The sequence below is a fragment of the Nicotiana tabacum genome, chromosome 10 (genome assembly GCF_000715075.1).
Source record: "Nicotiana tabacum cultivar K326 chromosome 10, ASM71507v2, whole genome shotgun sequence".
In the NCBI taxonomy this organism is placed as follows: Eukaryota; Viridiplantae; Streptophyta; class Magnoliopsida; order Solanales; family Solanaceae; genus Nicotiana; species Nicotiana tabacum.
In genome coordinates, this window is record NC_134089.1 from 58,797,900 (window position 1) to 58,808,901 (window position 11,002).

At 35.0% G+C, this 11,002-nt stretch overlaps 1 protein-coding gene across 1 annotated transcript; it reads left to right on the plus strand.

The window, feature by feature from the left end:
* The first annotated feature begins 4,294 nt into the window (after positions 1-4,294).
* On the plus strand, positions 4,295-6,267 carry LOC107786652 (small ribosomal subunit protein eS4). Its single transcript, XM_016608168.2, has 5 exons — positions 4,295-4,434; positions 4,922-4,999; positions 5,093-5,273; positions 5,402-5,499; positions 5,653-6,267. Exons 1-5 carry the CDS (start codon positions 4,432-4,434, stop codon positions 6,085-6,087), a joined length of 795 nt encoding a protein of 264 aa, XP_016463654.1. The 5' UTR covers positions 4,295-4,431; the 3' UTR covers positions 6,088-6,267.
* The last annotated feature ends 4,735 nt before the right edge of the window (positions 6,268-11,002 follow it).

An 11,002-nucleotide genomic window follows, 5' to 3' on the forward strand; every position in this document is an offset into this window, starting at 1 on the left:
CTGCCATGATTGTTGAAAAATCTTCGCACCCTTTTTGATTTGTGAAGTAAATATAATTTTTGCATTTTTTTTATTTGGGTCGACTAGGTAGTTACGATTCTGAAGGGATACATCGTGTAAGCGTGAAGCATGGACAAAATCTTAAAAATCAGATAAATAGCATGGTCTAGCCAGTTTTTGGATTGGTCAATAAAAAATAGTCAGCGTTTTACCAAGTCAATGAAAAATAGCCATTATTTTGCTGCAACAAAGACCGGTCCAGTATAATATATTGGAGTTCGGTGCACCGATGTATGAACTTCCAGCATATTATACTGGACCAGTATACTTTGCTGGCTCCAGTATAATATATTGTAGACTGGAGCATCGGTGCTTAAAACTCCAGTATATTATGCCGGATCGGTATATTATACTAGAACTCCAGTATATTATGCTAGAGTATTTTTCTGACTTTTGAGCAGTATTTTCGTTCAGATTTATCTTTACATAAAAAGTAGCTAAATTTCGATTACTTTTGAAACTGTGTTATTTTTGAACAACCACTTGTAAATCTGGCTATTTTTGAATTTCCCCTCTATATATCGAGGGGTTATAAAATCGTGACTGTTGGGTATTAGGCTATTTAATGCCAAATTTTTTGAGCTACTACCGTCAAATTAAATTTAAGCCAATAAAATGCCAATTATAATTAAGCATTGTTATACGATGCCAATTCCTCAATAAAGATTGAGTTTACTTTGAGGTGATAACTGAAAATAGGGAAACTTATACAAATGTCCCAAATAAATCTCAACTTACCAACCTCTAGCCATTAGTCATAGACTTATCAAAACTAACCAACAAAAATTGAAAAACCAAATAATAGGGTTCTTTCTCTCAAAGAATCACATGCAAAAATCACCTTCCATATGATTAGCAATATTAGATACAAGACGGAAAGGAAATTTCATGGATGGGGTAGCAAATAAGATGATAAAATACAAAAATCTATACTATATTCCAAAAATCTAAACAAAAAAGAAATTTTTTCAATGGGTATAGTTGAAATTCATTAAAAATATATAGATAAGTTAATATACAAAATTTGAGGAAGATTGGAGGTGATTTGGACTGGTTTTGTATCAAAATTCGTAATTAAATCGAGTTCAAAAAAAACTTCTGCAACACATGTATCAAACATGTATCACGCATGTATCTCACACACAAGTATACATGTGATACATAATTGATGCAAATATGATACATACGTGATACACAGTGTGATACACATATTATTGTTTTTCATGTTCAGCTTTTACTTTGAATTTTTAATTCAAACAACCTCAAAACTTCACCAAATCATCCTAAAACTGAGATTCAAGCTCCATAAGTTGTGCCCAATCTATTCTAATAATACCCACCCAAAACAAAGCAAAAATTTGATATTTGTTTTGCTAAAAATAGCTAATTGGCTAATTTGGCTAATATTAGTAATATTTTATCAATTAGACAATTTTTATAAGAGGATTTTTCGTATATATACCATATATGAAACTATATTACCAAATATGTTCATAGTTTGCTTATTACCATTCATGCTAATAGTATTTCTACCTAATATATGCAATACATTAAATAAGGAATCACTGCAGCTTTATGATTCCTTATTTTACGCGCTAAAAAGGGGGAATTAAATATTTTCTAGATCTTCCCCAACGCAAATCACGCACATTCCATAATTATCGCCGTCTTCACTCTGATCTTCCACAACGCAGAACAAGATTTTTCATACTCTGTTTTTGCGATACACTCCATTTCCAGAAATTTTCTCTACATCTCTCTCTATTTCTCAATCGCAAATTTCAGTAATACAAAGCAAATGAGAAGAGAGCAGCAATTCCACCATTGACAGCCATTAAAAAGCTTGAAAGCTTTGAATTCAAATTCAAATTTTCAAGAATCATTATTTGTTTGGATTAAGTGTTGTTGAAAATAATTGGGAATATGGTTTGGAGTTTATATCTCAATTTTGAGGGGGTTTGGTGAAGATTAGACTTGGTTTTGACTGAATTTCAGATTGAAACTCGAAGAAGAAGAAGACATATTGCAAAAATTGTAGATAAATTATAGATAAATTGTATACTGTTATTTATTTATTTATCTTTTATTCATTTACCTATTGTATAAAAGTTGAACAACAATGTATAAAAATTGTATTAAAGTGGATGATTTAGTATTGTTTTGGACAAAAATATGTATAAAAAATGGGAAACATATATTTCAGGGGAAGCATGTCGATTCCAAATATGTACCCAGTTTGTAGATATTTTGTAGATAAATTGTAGATTATTTGTATTCTGATTGTAGATGCTTTATTTTCTGTTTTCACAAATAAAAACGGCTAAAACTTCTACAAATCTTTTGAAAAAACGCAATTATGTCAAAAATCCCAATTAAACTACAATCGAATGAGAATTGGGATATTAAAATTCAATGTACCCAGTTTGTAAATATTTTGTAGATAAATTGTAGATTATTTGTATTCTAATTGTAGATGCTTTGTTTTCTGTTTACACAAATAAAAATGACTAAAACTTCTACAAATCTTCTGTAAAAAACAGTCTACAATTTATCTACATTTTTTTCTACAATTTATCTACAATTGCTGCAATATAATGTATGTCATGTCTTTTTTTTTTCGAGTTTCAATCTGAAATTCAGCCAAAATCAAGTCTAAATCTTCGCCAAAACCCCTCAAAATTGAGATATAAACTCCAAAACATATTCTTAATTATTTACAACAACACCCAATTAAAACAAATAATGATTTTTGAAAACCCAAATTTGAATTCAAAAATTCAAAGCTTTTTAATGGTTGTCAATGGTGGAATTGCTGCTCTCTTGTCTCCTTGAAAGTTTGTTCTTCTTCATTGAGAAAATTTGAAGCTGAAGGTAAATGTGTGTATGAACTTTGAAGACTTGACTTCAATTTTGACTGATTTTAGAAGAAAAAAACTTGAAATTAGACGTGAATGGAAGAGTGTTACATATGTTTCTCTGGTTTTAGCAGAGGGAATAATGAGTTTGAAACGTGGGTGTAGGGAGATACGTGAGTGAGGGTGTGGGTTTGGGAGAGAGAAACGTGGGGGGGGGGGGGGGTTAGAGGAATATACAGTAGCGTTAATTAAGGAGTGATATACGGTACATTAATTGTACAGTTAAAACACATTATGGTATATAATTGATAATTAGGTATACTAAATGTAATTAAATCAAACGTTAAACATTGAGGGTAATATAGTTTCATATATGGAATAGGAATGTAAAAATTCCTTTTTATAATGAACTACTTATAAATGGACATAACTGGTAATTTTTCACCGAAAATACTCGGGGCATTTGCATCTATACCCGTTTTTTGTGCCACATTTTAACCTGTGTCCGCTTTGCAAAAACAATTGCAAGCGTACCCGTTTTTTTCGCATAACTTCAGCATACAGGGCTGAAGTAGCAAAGACAATCACGCAAAACTTCAGTATTCTAGTAGCCGGGCCTGAAGTTTTTGTATTGTAAATGGGAAACTTCAACTCTAGAGCTGAAGTTTTTTTACCACCTATTAATATTACATACTAGAGCTGAAGTTTTTTACCACATATTAATATTTAGCTCTAGAGCTGAAGTTTCCAGTTACAACACAAAAACTTCAGCTCTAGAGCTAAAGTTTTTGTGTTGTAAATGGGAGACTTCAGTTATTCGAGGTGCTAGGATCATCAAATATCATACTTTGGAGAATCATATGGACGTCATTTAAGCAATATGTATTACATACAGTAAATACTTGGATATTAGCTACCTTTGAGATCGAGAATTTAAGAACTACAGAACAGACTAAAAGATGACAGTTGGTTGGCATGGCATTAATAGAGGGTTGGGAACACATAATCATAAAAGATGACTGTTGCAATGAGGAGTGCCTGCAAATCTCTTCTAGAATAGATTAGAGTTTTCTTGTGGCTTTATAATTCCATCCATGCTACTGAGTAGCTATGGCTTATGGGCCAGTGAAAACCTTGTACTCTTTACGTTCATTATATTGGGGGTGAGGTTGTGATGGTGACGGAGAAGGAGGAGGAGAAAGGGACCTAAAATTATTTAAGAAGTAAGTACAAGTTAAAAGTTTTAAAAAAAATAGGTATAGGTTAAATGGGGGCGACCAAATAGTGCGCCCCTTGCAATTTTTACAAAATACTCGATAGAAATAAAATGGCCCACGGCTTGAGAGCCCAAATGGAAATGCAGCCCAACTTAGTTAAATGGAGGCGGTAGGCTTGACGTAAGTATTTAAGACAGCCAACTAGGGTTTAAGTTTCTCGCGTTTTCATCAGGTAAGATACTTAAGCCGGCGCTGGCCGAGAGCTCTCAGGGAGGTGGTTCAAACTCTAAGAGACCAAAATGGTTCGTCTTTCTCTAATTGACTAAGAATATTTGGTTGATTCTTTTATTAGTTAATTGCTTCGTTGTAGCTCTGTTAGATGAGGATTCCGTTCTAGATCTAAACATATATGGTTTTGTTTGTTTGATGCTTCACTGAGAAGAAGATAATGAGATAAAACCTTTTTATTTTCATCTAGTCTTTGGAGCCTGATATATGATCTGAAGCAGGTAATCATGTGTTTTGCAACAGCTAAAAATGTCGGTTTTATGTAATGTTATTTCATTTTCTTGTTTACAACCTAGATTGCATTTTCTACCTGCTATATGCTTACTGAACTTGTTTGCTGGAAATTTGGCCGCCCTTTCTTTTAGTTTGGAGAATGTCGTTGTAGTACCTGCCCGCTGTGTCATTCGTCACTTTATTATGTGTCAATTGCCTTCACTTGTTGGAGACATGAGGCTGGCAATCATTCTATACTGACATCTGGGTTTTTATATTTATGTACAGGCTAGAGGGTTGAAGAAACATTTGAAGAGGCTCAATGCGCCTAAACATTGGATGCTCGACAAACTTGGTGGAGCCTTTGTAAGTAAATTGTCCTTGTTCATAGTCATTTATGTAATTATTGATAGTTTCTTGCTGCTTTGACTTAGAAACTTCTCTGTTTTTGTTCTACAGGCTCCCAAGCCTTCCTCTGGTCCACACAAATCAAGGGAGTGTTTGCCGCTGATCATTATCTTGCGAAACAGGTTGAAGTATGCTCTCACATACCGTGAGGTAATTGCAATTCTGATGCAACGACAGGTTATGGTTGATGCAAAAGTGAGGACAGATAAGACTTACCCAGCTGGTTTCATGGGTATGTGCACTTCCTCTTAAGTCTTTTTACGTATTATTCCGGAAATGTTAGTCGCTTGTTAAAGACTGCTTTCACTTAAAAACCCTTCATCATTGGCATAGTAATAATGATAATGTTTTGAAATACAGATGTTGTCTCAATTCCAAAGACTAATGAGAACTTTCGTCTCCTTTATGACACAAAGGGGCGATTCCGTCTTCACTCTATCAGGGATGAGGAAGCCAAGGTGGGTTTCCATATATTGTTATCTGCTATTATGCTATGAAATACAAGATCTTGTTGTTTGACATTAATAGTGTAAGTGTGTGTCTCATTCTGTTTTGTAATTACTTTTGAGTGACATACTCTGGACTTATCTTGAGGATCTTTATTTGGACAGTTTAAGCTTTGCAAGGTCCGATCCATTCAGTTTGGTAGTAAGGGGATTCCTTATCTTAATACTTATGATGGTAGAACAATTCGCTACCCTGATCCTCTCATCAAGGCCAATGATACCATCAAGCTGGACTTGGAATCCAATAAGATTGTTGACTTCATCAAGTTTGATGTTGGAAATGTTGTGATGGTAACTGGTGGTAGAAACAGGGGACGTGTTGGTGTTATTAAGAACAGGGAGAAGCACAAGGGTAGCTTTGAGACCGTTCACATTCAGGATGCCCTAGGCCATGAATTTGCTACTCGCTTGGGAAATGTTTTCACCCTTGGCAAAGGTACAAAGCCATGGGTGTCTCTACCTAAAGGAAAAGGTATCAAGTTGTCCATCATTGAGGAGGCACGGAAGAGGCTTGCTGCTCAATCAGCTACCACTGCCTGAATACCCTGGTTGCTCGTTTCTTCATTTCCTTGCTCTTCAAGTATGGAAAACTTATGTTTTACAGTTTTGGACTCGATGTTTCTATTTGCTTAGTGATGCCATTTTTATTACGCAATGCCTTTTATATTGTACTTGTTTGCTTGGCATATTTTAAATAGATTAAAACTGTGCTTTATGATAGTTTAATTAGTTTCTACAGTTTAATTTTAGTGCTAATGCTTTTAAGCTACTGACTAATAATGCATGCTGCATTGGTTTGATTGGTAGTTTCTGGCTACTAAAGTACAACAAAACTCGAGATTTGGTAATTGAAAAATTTAGCGTCAAAACTTTTTTTTTCCTTTGCTTACAAGATGCTTAGTGTCACACGGGCGTTTTCTGTCCGCCGAAAATGCTGCCCGATGTGCGGCAGTCAAGTCCCCACTTGACCTCAGCCTTACCCAATTTTCGTTCGGTTCCGAGGTTCAACACTTAGAATAATTTAAAGGCAACAAGAATGAACAAAGGCAACACAGATTTACGGGAACCCTTTCCCAACCTTTTATAATAAATCGATTACAAAGGAAAATCTCGAGTTAGGCAAGGCTGCCACCCTTGGCAGGCACCAACTCACAAAAATGGCCTACTCTTGCACGAATCCGCCCTATAAAAGCCCCTGCCTAAGGCTACTCGTGCTGCCACTCGTTTGGCAAGGCAATGACACATATTTTTCCATGCTCAAGCCACAAAATAGACAACCCTATGCCTATCTTTCAGACATTTCCCTCCCTAGGTACTTAGCCCGTTTTTAAGGCTGCTAACACACATATATATAATGTAGTCAGCCCAAAAGTCTCCTATGTTCAGTTGACATCCCCCAACTGATAGGAAATGATCCCCCTGATCAAAACGTGGGGAACATGTCTCTAACATGCCCCCAAAAACGTGCAAAGACTCAGCTATTTAATCAGCAACTCCTGGACATGGGTTGTAATCGCCCAACTGCATCATGTGTACCCCATGTGCACATTTCCTTGGCCAGCTGCTGCCCAATTTCGTGTCTAGTCTTGGACCGGCCCAACGCCATTATATCCAGCTGCGTTGTGCTATAAATTTCCTTAACATTTCCACGAACTTGTTTGCCGCACACTGCCTGTTGTCACAGTTGCTTGTCCTTGTCAAGTCGCCCCTACTTGATCAAGTCTGCCCGTTGCCCATGTTGATTTTAACATCAAGTCACCAAGCCTTGATGCCCTTCCCTTTTGCCAAGTCGTTTGCCCACAATTAACTTAGGTGCCAGCCCGCTCACCTAAGTCATGACAACACCACATTGCCAATGCCACTGCCTTGGCACTAAGCTGCCTCACTTTAGCGCCGAGGTCTTTCCCGTTTAGCCTTGTCAAGCTCCCATTCAGCCCGCCTAGTTCCGTCAAGGTCTTGGCCTTGCTTGTACGCAGCCCACTTTTGCTTTGGTGTAGTCCGTCACACCTTAGCCCTCGAATACAAGTGTAGTCCGTCTCACTTGCCGTAGCAACAGTTTGTTGCCATTGACAACACCCCCGCATTGTCTTGCATGTTGATTTTCCCCCGCACATAGGCCAATGGCAAGGCCATCATGCCAAATCCTCGCCACTGCCGTGCCGCTTGCCGATCAGCTTTGTCAGGGGTCTAACACTTAGAGTGCTACTGAGTCTGCTTTATCCAATCCAATTTTCATATTTTTAGTGGACATCAACTTTATGTTCGATAATGATGTTAGTGGTAAAAATTTTCTTTGACAGTTTCTATATTTGCCCTTGATACTAATTTTCTATCTAATAATTTGATAGACCCTTGTGGTTCAATCCTTTCCGTACAGCGGGAGCTTAATATACTGGATTGCCTTTTTATATAGAAGCTGCTTGTGAAGCAGCTGGCCATTGTCTTGCCGCCGATCAAGGGCTATTTTAGGCATTCTTTGATGTATCATGTATGTGCATTAATAACTATATTACCTTATGTGTACATGTTTGCTGCTCTATTTGACAAGTTGGGTCCTCACATGCTATGCATCGTTTTGGGGGTCTATTTGATTTGGGCTTTTGTTACTTTTCTTACCTTCTTGGATTTCAACTAAGACACAATATTTCAGTCTCTTTTTCGTAATTTTAAATCTTCCTTCATTGTCTACTCATGTGGTCCCAACTTTCATTTAATACACTCAAGGGTATTAATATATTTGAGAAAGATGTCTCCTAAAGTCAATATCAAATTTACTGACATCTTCCTAAATGAAAAATTATAATCAATCTACTCGTAATTCTTAACCTATCGAAAAATCAAGGAAAACTCGTCTTATGCAAATTATACTTTATGGTTCATTGGGGCCCCAACAAGACTCTTAGGGGTCGTTTGGTATGAGATATAAGGTGTAAGGGTGGTAGGGGTGTACATGGATCTGGTTGGTTAAGTTTTTATCAAAACCAAACCAAACCAACTATATCGGTTTGGATTGGTTTGGTTTTGTCGGATTTTTCGGGTTTTCAGGTTTTTTGTTACATGAATATTATTTCAATCTTACTTTAATAAAATTATAGATAAAGTTTTGATAAGTGAATATATGTTTAGTAAATATGGAAAAAAATTGACAAACATATGATCTATTAAAATATTCTAATGGGAGATTTTTTTTAGTAACACATGATAGTTATTTTCGTAGTCGTCTAACAATAATTTTTTGTTAATTTACACTTTCAAGGTTAATACATGAGAGGATCCCAAATATTTCTACATTTTCTAAAGAAAATTCACTATAAAGTCTTAAAAATATAAATAAAATTTATATATTTATATGTCGGTTTGGTTCGAGTTTTTTATTCAATAACAAACCAAGTCAAACTAAACCTAGTCGGGTTTTTTAATCGGTTTGGTTTGGTTTTTCGGTTTGGTGCGATTTTTCGGTTCGGTTTGAACACCCCTAATGAGTGGTATAAAAATTTAATACCACCTTAATACTCTGTTTGGTTAGCAAACTAGGTATAAGTTATTCAGGTGTTAATTTTAACACTGAGATAACTTATACCGTATAGAAGATGGGGTAATTAGCACCGGTATAACTTATACCTTCTTCTAAAAAATTATGCAACTGTCATTCTTAATAAAACATACCAAGCAATGAATAAACAACAATCCCAGCATAACTTATCCCAATATAACTTATACCAGCATAACTTATATCGGTATAAATCGTATTCCAATCAAACGACCCCTTAGTAGCTTACATCTTGTTTGTATTGTTGTTACATGCAGTCTTCTACTGCGTTGTGTTGTATTGTTTGATGAATACAACGTTTGGATAGATTGTATGTTTGTTGTCGTTTCATGATGTCATGCACCAACATATGTAGAATACATTTGCAATATTACTAAGAAAAATAGGATATGGAGTAGAATTATTATATAATAAAGAGGATAATGGATAAAATATGATTATTTAATAATAAGAAACGCAATATGAGAGAAAAGAGCAAGGTGGCAATGTCACCTAATGAGTGGTATAAAAATTTAATACCACCTTAATACTCTGTTTGGTTAGCAAACTAGGTATAAGTTATCCAGGTGTTAATTTTAACACTGGGATAACTTATACCGTATAGAAGGTGGGGTAATTAGCACTGGTATAACTTATACCTTCTTCTAAAAAATTATGCAACTGTCATTCTTAATAAAACATACCAAACAATGAATAAACAACAATCCCAGCATAACTTATCCCAATATAACTTATACCAGCATAACTTATATCGGTATAAATCGTATTCCAATCAAACGACCCCTTAGTAGCTTACATCTTGTTTGTATTGTTGTTACATGCAGTCTTCTACTGCGTTGTATTGTATTGTTTGATGAATACAACGTTTGGATAGATTGTATGTTTGTCGTCGTTTCATGATGTCATGCACCAAAATATGTAGAATACATTTGCAATATTACTAAGAAAAAATAGGATATGGAGTAGAATTATTATATAATAAAGAGGATAATGGATAAAATATGATTATTTAATAATAAGAAATGCAATATGAGAGAAAAGAGCAAGGTGGCAATGTCACCTAATGAGTGGTATAAAAATTTAATACCACCTTAATACTCTGTTTGGTTAGCAAACCAGGTATAAGTTAAATTAACACCGGGATAACTTGTACCTTATAGAAAGTGCCATACACTACAAAAAAAATAACAACCATCCAAACAAGCTGTTAGCCATAGAAGACCAATACGCAACTCTAATAAAAAAACACTAGAAAAGCTGATATCAAAATTCACAATAAAAGACGTAATCTTGACTTACCCGAAAATCACTGAAGATTACTATCATATATAATATATTTAGCATCTGAATATGCAAATTCAAAGTTGATCAAGTTGAAACATAAAAGAAAACAAATTAACGAAATTAATAAGTGATTATTTTACTTACCCAGTAAACGAAGAATGAGCCAAAAGTAGAGGTATACATTAGCCGGGTTGGTTCGGTTTTTATTAGAACCAAATCAAATCAACTATATCGGTTTGAATTGGTTCGGTTTTGTCGTTTTTTTCGAGTTTTCTGGTTTTTAGATTTTTTTGTTACATGAATATTATTTCAATATTACTTTGTTGAAGTTTTGATAAGTAAATACATATTTAGTAAAAATTTAAAAAAACAAACACATGATCTATTGAAAAATTCTCATGGGGGAATTTTCTTAGTAACACATGATAGTTATTTTTTAATTTGTCCAACATAATTTTTCGTTGATGTACGTGTCACGACCCTAAACGGACCAGGTCGTGATGGCGCCTATCGTAAAACTAGGCCAGCCGACACAAACCCCCAAACTAACTAAACAGTTATAATAAATCATTTAAAGTCATTAATAAGCTAAAATTCCCAAAATAAAGAGTAGAATAGAAC

Excerpts from the sequence above, each read along its gene's own strand:
- LOC107786652 (XM_016608168.2), top strand. Across the intron at positions 5,000-5,092 it reads ACAAACTTGGTGGAGCCTTT|GCTCCCAAGCCTTCCTCTGG; the intron begins GTAAGTAAATTG and ends TTTGTTCTACAG. Across the intron at positions 5,500-5,652 it reads TCAGGGATGAGGAAGCCAAG|TTTAAGCTTTGCAAGGTCCG; the intron begins GTGGGTTTCCAT and ends TTATTTGGACAG.